The following is a 12,975-nucleotide window of genomic DNA, read 5'->3' as shown; positions in this document are numbered from 1 at the left end:
TCCTAGGTAGCTTGTAACTGCCAGTGTTGACATTAATAACAAGTTTTTATTTGTGCCTAAAATGAGACTCATACCTCTTCTCTGGTTGAACCTGAAGTTTTGTGCTTTTGACCTGTTGGGCTGTTTCTGTGGCTGCTGCCGCTGCCGCCGCCGCCGCCAACTGGTACCTCCACTGCTGCTGCACACTCGAGCCGCCAGGCACCACTGTGATGAAATCAAAGCGCAGCATGAAACCTGGGGAAGCAATTTCTCTTGACGAGGTACTCAGGGCCTAATTCCTGGATTTAAAATTTAGAGAAATGCTATGCTGGAGATGATTCGCCCAGCATTTCCCTGCAGGTGGGTGGAGACACTTACATCCTCCTGCCATCAGTGTAAGCAATTCCTGACCTGAAGAGTGGCCAAAGGTGACTGTTCGCAGGGGTAGGATGGAGCTGGGACATGCAGGCTGGGGTGTCCACACGTGTACGCACAAGACTCCGTACAATGCAGGACAGTGCTGGTGATGGGAGGCTGCCGGCCAGAGGCCACTCTCCCAGGCGTCTGCAGGAACGCTGGAGTCAGAGTCTGCTCTTCCAGGTCATCATGAAGGTATATTTGTCAAGGAAGGAGGACAGAATATACTTAACATCTGCTATACCACATATGGAAGCCCTGGTGGCAGAGTAGTTAAGCGCTACAGCTGCTAACCAAAAGGCTGGCAGTTCAAATCCACCAAATACTCCTTGGAAACTCTATGGGACAGTTCTACTCTGTCCTGTAGGGTCACTATAGTCGGAATTGACTGCACAGTACTGGGTTTGGTTTTGGTTTTTATATCACGTATGGAGCCCTGATGGCGTAGTGGTTAAGAGCTTGGCTGCTAACCAAAAGGTAAGTGGTACGAATCTACCAGTCACTCTTTGGAAACCCTTTGGGGCAGTCCTACTCTGTCCTATAGGGTTGCTATGAGTTGGAGTCGACTCGATAGCAACGGGTTTGGGTTTTTTTTTTTTTTTTTTTAATGTCACATGTGCAGCCCTAGTGATGCAGGGATTAAAGCACTGGACTGCTAACTGAAAGGTCGGCAGCTCGAAACCACTACCAACAGCTCCACGGGAGAAAGATGTGGCAGTCTGCTTCCATAGAGATTTATAGGCTTGGAAACTCTACGGGGTTGCTGTGAGTCAGAATCAACTCGATGGCAGTGGGTATACCACATATAAGGAGCCCTGGAGACACAGTGGTTAAGCACTAGGCTGTTAACTGAAAGGCTAGTGGTTCAGACTCACCCAGCACCTCCTCAGGAGAAAACACCTGGACACCTGCTCCCGGAAAGATTACAGCCCAGGAGACCCTATAGGGAATTTCGACTCTGTCATTCAGGGTCCTTATGAGTCTGAATTGACTTGACAGTGCCTAACAACATCCCACATGTGGTATATGTGCTCCACCTGCACTCTTGTCCTGGGCCTCACCAAGAGTAGTGCTGGGACTGGAGAACCCAACTGAATTAAGAAATCTCTGTACTGTGCCCAGATGTAGCATGAGTAGTGTGTACTTTTAAAAAACACGGAGAGAAATTAAACTGAAGCCATGCAGTAGGCACTGAAGATAGCAATATGGGGCAGTGGTTATGACTACGCCCCATACACGTGACCTCCCTTCCCCATTCTCAAACCAGCCAGTTAGAAATCAGCATGAGCTCAGTCTCCTGCTACCTTCCTCCTCCTTCCGAATCAAAGCTGTCATGGTGAGGAACCCAGGCTGTGGACCAAGCCGCCCTTGCTCTGAATGCAGCTCTGCAACTTATCAGCAATATGCCCTGGAACCAGGTTATAACCTTTCTGAGCCTCAACTTCTCCAATTGTAAAATGGGGATGGTGACACCATGCTCTCAGGGTTCTTGTGAAGGGTACCCAAGACAAGAGAAGCCCTTTATGCAGCATCTGTCACATAACGATCAGTGTTAGCACTGATTTCATTTGTAAATTTTTAGAGGATAGGGACTAACCTGCTAATTTTTTTTTTCTTCTTACTACCCAGCATGTCTGTAAAATACATCTCCAGGCCACCTAGCTTTCTGTCTAACCAGATTGTGCACATTCCCAACAGAGCCAATTATGTGAGGCCATGCTGACTAATTCTTATTAACTCAAAGTGGACGGCAAAGATTAACAAACAGAAGTTCAATTCCACTCAGAGGAAGTCTCAGACGAACTCACATCTCCTTATTCCAGATAAGTTCAATTCTGAGCTGCACAATGACGTTTAATCAGGTTCTCAATCATGCTTCCATGTCCACAATTCCTAATACGAATGAGTTTTCTATCAGCTTCCATGGGGAAGGAAGGAAGTAACTTTGACATTCTATAATTCGACTGCTGGTAATAAAATGAGATTTCCTCCTGCTGACCTAAAAAAAGTCAGGGGGAAGACGTAGAGGTGAGACTAGAATTTCCAACTAGTATATTAAGATCTTCTAGTGTAATTTGAGGGTTGGTAGCTTTTTGATCTGCTTAACTATTGTCATGCCAGCTACCTACTAAGTTCTCTTCTCCATGGAGACCAAATTCTCAGAGGAGGGTGAGGAGACTAATGGATCCTCTTGCTGAGGATGAATACATCCATCAAGGTTGTCTCTAAAACATTCCCCTCCCCTACAGATCTACCTACTGCTGTCGAGTCAATTCCAACCCACAGCGACGCCCTAGGACAGAGTAGAACTCCTCCATAAGGTTTCCAACGTGGATTCGAACTGCCAAACTTTTAGTTACCAGAGCTTGCTATAGCTCTTAACCACTGCACCACCAGAGCTCCAGAGGCTTCAAAAAACAGAGTGGGTCCCTAACAAAAGACAGGAGTTTGTCTAGCTAAAGGAGTTTAACTAATCACTCAAACAAAGTATATTCAGAAAGTCCTGAAAATGGTCGACTCATAAGAAAAAAGACACAGGCAGCATTGTGTGGTGAAGCCAGAGAGACTTGGCGGGAAATTCTAGATAGGCCCCAATAAGCTGTGTGAAAGTGCCTGGGCTGCTCACCGAACCACTTCGAGTCTCACTTTTCTCATCTGTAAAATGATGATAAGGCTGACCTTGCAGGACTCTTGCGAAGATTAAAATGAAATATATGCCCAGCCCCAAACACAGCGCCTGGCACACCGTACATGGTTAAGCAAAGAATACTTAAGAGTATGCACCTGCCCACTCATGGACTAAGGCCAGGTAATTTTGACCCCACTCTTGATATGAAAACCAGTCTAACCTTTGGAAGACCTACAAACAAGAAAAGCTACATAACTGTGCAATATACAGATGAGGTTAAGCAAGAAAAACAAACTTTGTAGCTCCTAGCCACAGTAGGTGAACCACTAAAAGTATACCTGCAACTGGAGAAGATCAACTTGTTCTTGAAAACCAATTACTGTATCCTAATATTCTGGCTACTTGGGGGTGGGGCAGGGAAGGGCAGAGGCAGGGTACAAGAGTGCTTAAATATAAAGTCCTTTTCTATTGCGTCGGAAATGAGGATTATTTCAAAAGATACTTGTAAAAAAATTGTTCTTTTCTGGTATGGATCCAAAACATTTTGATGTCTTTTATTTGAACACTGATAGTTTTTTGTTGTTGTTGTTTTTATCCTATAAATATTTTTTCTCATTACAAAAGACATATATGCTCATTATAAAAAAGTTGGGGAAAAAGGCACAAAGAAAAACAATAATTCAGTATTCCCTCAATTCCTTCTAATACACACACACACATATATTTATATACATATATATGGTATATAGCCTATCCCAGGAAACTTATTAATTCTGGAATATGCTAAACGCATAGATTGTAAAACTCTGCTTCTCTGTCTTTACTTTGAGAAATGATTATTTTTTTCTAACCCAGATAATGTTAATCCTTTCCTATAAACTAAAATGATTAAAGTATTATAACTACCCTTGTGACACAAATGGACTTCAAATCTACTTCAATGGTTTCTGAATTCTTCCACTTCATCACTTATAACCTGGACAACAAACAATTTAAAGGTTTCCCTATTGTTCCATGCCCTCAAATCTAGAGCCTGCCAGACTTTATTTGCCACTGGAAGGGTCAATGAAAGAAAAGATTAATTCAGTGTTTTTTCCAGTCCCATTACTGTGCCACCTCTTCTTAAAAGATGGTGCCTTTTGTCTCCAGTGGCCTAAGCCTCATTGTACACTGGACCCTTATTATTTTCCTAACAAAGGAAGCTGTATTAGGATAGGGAGGTTCAGGGTCACTCCCTTCCAGTAGGTGCCAGACTGATGAACTGGGGAACTTCTTAGAAAAATGTCAGGTCTGTGTCCAGTCATCATTCAAACGCATTAATTATCTTCGTATGTGGCATGGAGTCCCCAGGTGGCGCAGCCAGTTAAGTGCTTGACTAGTAGCCCAAAGGTTGGCAGTTGGAACCCACCGCCCTTCAGAAGACAGGCCTGGTGAACTGCCTCTGAAACGCCACAGCCTTGAAAACTCTATGGAGCAGTTCTACTCTGCACACGTGGGGTCCTCATGTGTTAGAACTGACTGGAAGGCAATTAACAACAACAATGGTATTGGCAGCTTTTTCCATAATAATAACAATGAACATTATAAGGGTCTCTGGTAGCTATGCATCCTAATCGACTTGACAGCAACGTTTGTGTTTTGTTTTAAATCGACTGCATGGAGCTCTGGTGACTGTAACGGCTAAGTGCTTGGCTGCTAACTGGAAGGTCAGGGGTTTGAACCTAGGAGCCACTCCGCAGAAGAAAAATGCGACAGTCCACTTCAGTAAGTGTTACAGCCTAAGAAACCCTATGGGGCAGTTCTACTCTGTCCTATAGGGTCACTGTAAGTCCGAATCGACTCTACAGCAACGGATTTTTTGGTTTCTATCTACAGCTATGAGGCACTGTACTAGGCGCTTTTCCTGAATACTGCTAATCTTCACAGCAATCCTGTGAGGTATTACCCTTCTCCTCTTACATTTAGCTTCAACAAGGCCAGATGCCTTGATCACAGTCTCACAGTTAAGAATCCCAACCCAGGAGTATCTGACCTAGAGTCCCATCAGCTCTTCTGTGGACACAACCCATAGTCACTACCACGTGCATCGAAAACATGCGAGGTTAGCACGTCCCATTTGTTCTCCGAAGCTCTCTAGAAAACACTAGCCTGACTCTGTCCCACAGTGGGTCAAGCCGCCAAGGAGAAGTGAGAGCCCAGATACGCTATGGGCTAGGGCAGGGCCGCCGTGGACACGCTGTGACCCCCACCTCCGGGGAGGGAACCCCAATGAGGGCCCACAGAGCCCTCCGAAGGTTCCAGGCCGGATGCCCACGGTGCGATAATGACGATCTCTCTTCCTGTGGCAGGCCCTATAACAAACCTTCCCTCCCGGACTCCTCACAAGCCTAGGACCAGGTGGACGAGCCACTCTCCTGATTTCACCGAAGCGAAACACGGCCGCTCTGAGAGGCCCAATCACAACTCCGCGGCCGCCCAGCTGGCCGACGGGCCCCTCCCGCGGCCTTCCCAGTCCTCAGGCGACCCACGTGTTCCTCGGCCCTCCCGGGGGAGGACCCCTCTCCGGGCCTTCTCCGCAGCGCTCCCGGCCCGGCCCAGAGCGCGCTGCCCGCCGCCCGGCGCTCGCCGGGACCCGGCCCCAGGGCGGCCGCGACAGCTCACTTACGCCGGTCGCGGAGCCGGACCGCCGCAGCGCGCAGGGCCGCAGCCATGTTGGTGCCGACAGACAGCAGTCCTGGGAGGCCTCGCGGGAGCCGGCTTCCTCCCGAGCTGCGGCGCTCTCAGCCGGAGGCGGGGGAGCGCTCGGCCATCGCCCCGGCCTCTCCCGCGGCCGCCCACCCGCCGCGGCGCGCCCGCGCTGCGCACGCTCATTCGCTGCTCCGCGGCGCTGGGGCCAGTGGAAGACACGCCCCTCGCGGTGGGCCCGCCCCCTTGCGTGGGAGGAAGGGCGGGGCCGCGCTAGTGCTCTGCCCTGGTCAGCGCCGCCGTGAGGCTGCGGATTAAGCCTCGCGGGACCCCTGGACCAAGCCCTGTCTTCATCTGCCTACCAGGCCAAGGCAGGAACCGCAGGGCAAAGGATTTTTGAGACATTCCGTTACTATTACCTGTGGCTGTTTGGTGCAGAGGCGTTGATTCCAACTCCTAGGGACCCTATAGGACAGCGTAGAACTGCCCCGTGGGGTGTTTCTAGGCTGTAATCTTTATAGAAGCAGATCACCAGGTCTTTCTCCCAAGCACTTGATCATTGCCGCCAGCACTCCACTGCTAACCAAAAAGCCGGGTAGTTGGAATCCATCAGCCGCTCCTTGGAAACCCTATGAGACAGTTCTGCTCTATCCTATAGTGTCGCTATGAGTCGGAAACGATTCCATGGCAGTGGGTTTGGTTTGGGTATGTTTTCGTGGTTCAGTGAAGGAGCTCTGGTGGCACAGCCGTTAAGTGCTTGGCTGCTAACCAAAAGGTTGGCAGTTCAAACCCACCAGATGCTCTGTGGGAGAAAGATGTGGCAGTCTGCTTCCATCTAAAGATTACAGCCTTGGAAACCCTATTGGGCAGTTCTACCCTGTCCTAGTGAATAGACTTGATGGCAATGAGTTTACTTTTTTTTTTTTCCTATAATTTTTATTGTGCTTTAAGTGAAAGTTTACAAATCAAGTCAGTCTCTCACCCAAAAACCCATATTGACCTTTCTACACACTCCCAATTACTCTCCCCCTAATGAGACAGCCTGCTCTCCCCTCTCCACTCTCTCTTTTCGTGTCCATTTCGTCAGCTTCTAACCTCCCCACCCTCTCATCTCCCCTCCAGGCAGGAGATGCCAACATAGTCTCAAGTGTCCACCTGATCCAAGAAGCTCACTCCTCACCAGCATCCCTCTCCAACCCATTGTCCAGTCCAATCCATGTCTGAAGAGTTGGCTTCAGGCATGGTTCCTGTCCTGGGACAACAGAAGGTCTGGGGGCCGTGACCACCAGGGTCCTTCTAGTCTCAGGCAGACCATTAAGTCTGGTCTTATGAGAATTTGGGGTCTGCATCCCACTGATCTCCTGCTCCCTCAAGGGTTGTGTTCCCTGTCAGGGCAGTCATTGGTTGTAGTCGGGCACCACCTAGTTCTTCTGGTCTAAGGATGATGTAGTCTCTGGTTCATGTGGCCCTTTCTGTCTCTTGGGCTCGTAATCACCTTGTGTCCTTGGTGTTCTTCATTCTCCTTTGATCCAGGTGGGTTGAGACCGATTGGTGCACCTTCGATGGCTACTTGCTAGCGTTTAAGACCCCAGATGCCATTGTTCAAAGTGGGATGCAGAATTGGGTTTAGTTTTTGGTTTGGGTGGGTCAGTGGTAGAATTTTTATCTTCTATGTGGGAGATATCCTGCATCTTGACACCTCAGGCACAGCCACCACCCACCTGTCTGTGTTGCTATGTTGCTATGTTGCTGAACAGGATTCAGTGGAGCTTCCAGACTAAGACAGACTAGGAAGAAAGGCCTGTTGATGTACTTCTGAAAAATCAGCCAATGAAAACCCTGTGAATCTGAACAGATACACTGCATTTGTTTCTGGGGTTGTTGATGAACATTTGGTGATTATTAATAAACCCAGTATAAGCTTTTGTGCACAGGGGAAAAAAAAAAACTGTGGATCACAGCAGTCTCATCCGATCCTGAAGATGTCCAGGATTGGGCAGCAATTTGTTCTGTCATGCATGGGGTCACTATGAGTCAGGGGCGACCCCACAGCAGCTAACATCAATAACAGATAAGAGGATGTTTTGGGCTCAATTCTCCTGTTTGCCTGCATAGTTATAGCACAACTGTGCAGACTGTTCAGTTTTGTTTCCAAGAATAGGGAAAATAATTCTTTTATATTAGACATTCATGACATAGTTATTTAATTTGTCTGTAACAGCTCTCTCTCTGTATTGGGTTTTTACAGGTGGGACCGGAAAGCAAACATTATACTGCTAACATGAGAACCTTAAGAAAAGTGAAGGCCAGTTTAGCAAATGCATATCTTGGAGGGATGGTGTGAAGAGGTTGGTCATATCATATCTGCACACCTTGGCAATGTAGCCACCGCCCTCAACCCCACAGCAGGGAAGAACAGGCACCTCCCTCAGTTCTAGCCATTCTTACCTTCACACAGTTTGCTCACCCACCTGGCCGTTATGTTCAGTGCACCATGGAATACAAGAACAGCCTTTGATACAGGAAGTTCTCCAGCATCATTCATTTGTTGAACAATTATTGAGCACCTTGTGTGTGCCAGATGCTAGTCTAGGCACTGAGAAAATAGCAGTGAACAGAGCAGACAATGGGCTTACCTGGGAGTTAGGGGACAGAAAATAATAAAAATCGTAGTGTTTTGGATGATGAGTGTTAGAAAGAAGGACAAAGCAAGGTGAGGAAGATGGGGGTGTGCAATTTCAAACACGCACCAGGAAAGCCCTCACTGACATTTGGGCAAAGGCCTGAAGGAAGTAAGGGGCAAGGTGTATAGAACATCCCAGGCTGATGGGGTTTAGACTGACTTGAAAACCAGCTTTCTGTAGCTAAAAATGTGTGCTCTTTGTTGAATTCATTTATTTATAATTAAAGTTAGTCCTCCTTATGGTTGCACGCCCAATGTAAGAATGTCAAATTAAATGAGGGTTGTCTTGCATATTACCTACATGATCTTCAAATCCAAGTAGCAAGTGTTCCTTGAGAAGTAGTAAAATTTGTTCCAAACATCAAACTGTCTTCCTATACATTTTGCTAATTCTCTACCCTCATAACTATATTAAAGTTACCCTTTAAAGAAGTCATCCTTATGGATAGTATACTTCTCTACCTAAAGAATGAACTGGTTTCTTCTAAATAAACTACAGTACAAGCATTGAGATCCATTCCCAAGTGTGTCTGTAAGTCGAATTTGGAGGTAAGTCGCGACAGGTGCCTGTGGTTCTTATTTAGCCTTACTTTAGTGCAAGAAAAGTCTCGAAGCCTTTTCGATGATTGAAAAGCTGCATGTGCAGCAAGTGAAGGTGATTGTGATGAAGAATTTGCTGTGGGGAGGGGTTAGTTCAAACGTTTCAAAGTGAGCGCAAATTTACAGAGTGTTAAAGGGCAAGTGCGAGTTGTCCATAAACAGGATGTTTGTGATCTGGGGACTTAGCATAACATAAAAAGTCTCTACGCTGTGTTGGAAGTTTAGGGAAGACCAGAAAATGAGAGGTCAAGGGTTGCTCCTCTGGGCCCCCTCGCGGAGGCCCTGGCTAAGCCACACCCCACCCAGGGTCCTGTGCCCCTCCTGCCGGGTGGAGATAACAGGGTCTGCAGGCCCACCCCCACCCCCAGGGAAATGCTCATGATTAGTGACAAAGCATCAAGGTGCCAAATCTCACAGGAACATAATCAGCAGTTGCAATGGGTTAAGTTTGGATCTGAGCAGAAAGGAGGGAAAAATTTAACAAAACATGGTTTATGAAATATATCCACATGGTGATACTTTAAGAAATGAATTTGTACCGTTTCACTTATTTTATTCACATCTCGTACTTTCATTTTTACTGATTTTTTTTTTCAAAAACTCATTCAAAATTTGTGTATGAAACCCTCTGATTAAGACTCAAGTTATAGTTGAAAATAGAACTTCATTATTTTGCCCCAACAGAGAGTACCATTGTTACTCTAATCTATGGTTTATTTCTTACAAAGATCAAATGTAACAGCTTTCCAATGAGTACATTTTTATGTTCTTATGAAAACAGATGGAAATGTGCTTTAGGTGAGTCTTTGTCAAAACTGATTGAAAACATAGCCCTTAACACAGAAATTGGGAACTCTAGAGACTAAGACGCCCTCATGGAGCAACAGTTAAGCACTCAGCTGCGAACCAAAAGGCTGGTATTTGAACATACCCAGTGACTCCTTGGGAGAAAGACCTGGCAATCTGCTCCCATAAAGATTCAAAAAAAAAACAAACAAACCCACTGCCACTGAATCAATTCCAATTTACAGAAGCAGACTGCCACATATTTCTCCCATGGAGCAGCTGGTAGGTTCAAACCACTGACCTCTTGGTTAGCAGTCAAGCACTTAACCGCTGTACCACCAGGGCTTCTCTGTAAAGATTACAGCCTAAACAACCCTATGGGGCAGTTCTACTCTGTCACATGGGGTCGCTATGAGTCGAAATTGACTCCACAGCACCTAACAACAACGATAACAAATAGAGGCTGACTAAAAGTCAGAAAAGCCCTTGAATGGCTGAAGAAATTTGCGGAAGTATGAGATTTATACATATAATTTTTTTTCTGGCTTACATATTTCTACCCAGCATATTATCAATTCCCTCTGCAGACAGAAGTTTAAAGGCACATATCTGGGTGGACACAGATAAGCAGCACCGCCATCGCGCGGGAGAGGGCTTGTCTGAGCCTAGGTGACTTAATTAGTGACTGAAGCACTTGCCTGTCACAGACAACACTCCCTGAGTTCAGCCTGTGGTTCTAAATAAAACGAATTTATCGGTTTCAGCTCAATGCCCAGAAAAGGGGAGGGGAGCCCCCTAATTCATCATCTGCCATGATTGGCACCTCCGAGCTACACAAACTAAATTTAAACTACTCCACTCTGTCTTCTTAATCAGAAAAAGCAGCAGAGCTGGTGGTGGGGGTTTTCGATGCAAGAAAAACAGTGGCTGCGTGTGGCAGAACGAATGGTGAACTATAACGATTACTCAGAGAAATCTGATTGGTTGTTCCCACCAACAAGACCTACACTCTGACTTACCCTTCTCAAACACACAACCTTGAAGCCACTAGCGGTGATGGGCATATTAGTCCATCCACACGTATTTTCTGAGTGTCAGCAATAGGGAAAACACTAACCAGGCAACCCTGAAACCCATTGCCATCGAGTTGATTCCAACTCATAGCGACCCTATAGGATAGAGTAGAGCTGCCCCATAGGGTTTCCAAGGAGTGGCTGGTGGATTTGAACTGCCGACCTTTTTGGTTAGCAGCCAAACTCTTAACCACTGTGCCATCAGGGTTCTATGCCAGGCAAGGGGAGGAGAAAAATGTAGATGAGAAACAGATCCTTCCCCCAAGTAGTCCATTAGTTTATTAAACAAATCCTGTGGAAAGCTCACCTTATGTCAGACACCCGGCATGCCGCAATGAATTGTACAGTCTCTACCCTGTCCAGGAGGCAAGGCAGACGGTAAGCAAAACATATAACATAATGTGAGGTACAGCTAAGGGCCATAAAGAAAAATACAGGGGGCAAAGAAAGGGAGAGAGGTAGGAAGCGCTATTTTTGGTAGTGCGGTCAGACTCCACCTCTGCAGGGGTGACACCAACAGACCTAGGGGGAGTGGGGACTCTCCCTGAGGAAGGGCTTTTCGAGCAGAGGGCCCAGCAAGCGCTGGAGCACATTTGAGGCTTTTGAGGAACAGTAGGAAGCCCTGGTTGGTGCTTGGCTGCTAACCAAAAAATTCATTAACTGGAGGAGTTGACTCGGGTTTTGAATCTTCCCTGCAAGTTTTTATACCTACCCAGGGCCCTCGGCATATGGCAAGCTTCCTTGTCCTTCTCTGGGCTAGTCAGTGGGCCAGTTTCCTAGACCCTCTGACAGGAGATCCATTTAACACAAAGGCCTGGCTCTAGCCCTACCTTCTAATCCCCATGAGGGCATTTTAGGGGTGGGGTACGCAGATGCGTTCACTTTGTGAAAATTCATGGAGCTACACTCTTATGAGGTATCAATGTTATACTTCAATAAAACCTTTTAAAAAGATTTTTAAGCCTCCAGTGCCTTTATCTGGGTTAAGATTTTCCTCCTACCTCCCAAAGTTCTGGCTTTGAGAGCCCTCTCTCCTACATTCTAATGCCTAGAGATTTTCCTTTCACACTCAGCTAAGTTTTGGGGGGAAATACTATATTCAGGCAGTAAAGTTGCATACGTACAGTAGAACAAGAGGTGGTAGAAGTGAGAGCTTATTTCAGGCAAGAATGAGGGAATGCCTTTTCATCAAGGTGGTATTACAATGTGCACGAACAGTGGGGTTGGGACACCCTGAAAGTGTAGAGGTGCTATGGAGACAGAGGACCTTTCGATCACCAAGAGCAAGGCTGTCATTGGCCACCGCACAGGGCTTGTGAAGGGCTCTGAGATGAGGCTGGGGAGATAGGCTGGCACTAACGTGAACACGCAAAGGACTTGGGACTTTGCAGGCTAACAGGAGTCACTGATAGGCATGACAGCCATTGAGAAGGGTGCTTTGTTCAGGGCTGTGCTTTGAGGAAAAGAATTGAGCAGTGTGTGGGCTACAGTCCATCAGAGAGGAGAGGCAAGGAGGCCAAACAGGAGACAACTCCACAGTCCATGTAAGAGACATCAGAGGAGTGACAAGGGGGAAGTGAAGAAAGCAAAGAAACTGTAAAGATATTGCAGAAGTAGAGCGGGCAGAACAGGCAGCTGATGGTATACTGGGGACCAGGGAGTGTGAATTCGAATAGTAACTCCAAGATTTTCAGCACTGGTGACACCAAAAAAGAGAAACCCATTACTAGCAGGAGAGCTGGTTTGGGACACAGATGAGCGTACTTTTTTTCAATTAGTATTGTTTTCATTTTGCTTTTGTTTGGTTTTAACCAAGTATGTTTTCAGTTGCAGGAAGGCCAAACAGGTATAGCTATCCAACAGGAGGGTTTAGTGGTCATGTACGTAGAAATGATTCAATAAAATAATAAAAAGATTCATTCATTCATTCTTGATTCTCCTTCAAATACAAAGTAAAGGCCTCTGGATAAAGAGAAGGGCTTCAGCACCCTCCCCACCAGGCTGTTTTTTGGCCTGATACCACCATGACATTGGCTCCCTTACCCCTGGCCTAACCCTATGGCTCTCACTTAGTGTTTCATATTTACTCAATTAAAATTTAGGCTAACTGACTCTAACCCCTT

The 12,975-nt window shown here is 46.5% G+C and overlaps 1 protein-coding gene across 2 annotated transcripts in view; it reads right to left on the bottom strand.

The window, feature by feature from the left end:
- Positions 1–5,806, bottom strand: part of FECH (ferrochelatase) — a 41,483-nt gene extending 35,677 nt beyond the window's left edge. The window contains exons 1-2 of one of the 2 annotated variants that reach the window (XM_064294469.1): positions 5,691–5,806; positions 75–204 (exon numbers count right to left, since the gene is read on the bottom strand). In XM_064294469.1, coding sequence (XP_064150539.1) covers positions 75–204; positions 5,691–5,736 — 176 coding nt within the window. In that variant the 5' untranslated portion in view covers positions 5,737–5,806. Of the gene's footprint in view, positions 1–74; positions 205–390; positions 560–5,690 lie in introns of those variants that run through there. The other variant, XM_064294471.1, reaches the window with a different exon arrangement.
- Positions 5,807–12,975: the final 7,169 nt, after the last annotated feature.

This window comes from Loxodonta africana, chromosome 11, assembly GCF_030014295.1.
Source record: "Loxodonta africana isolate mLoxAfr1 chromosome 11, mLoxAfr1.hap2, whole genome shotgun sequence".
In the NCBI taxonomy this organism is placed as follows: domain Eukaryota; kingdom Metazoa; phylum Chordata; class Mammalia; order Proboscidea; family Elephantidae; genus Loxodonta; species Loxodonta africana.
Note: the sequence above shows the minus strand (reverse complement) of the source record. Positions and strands in the feature narration are given on the sequence as shown.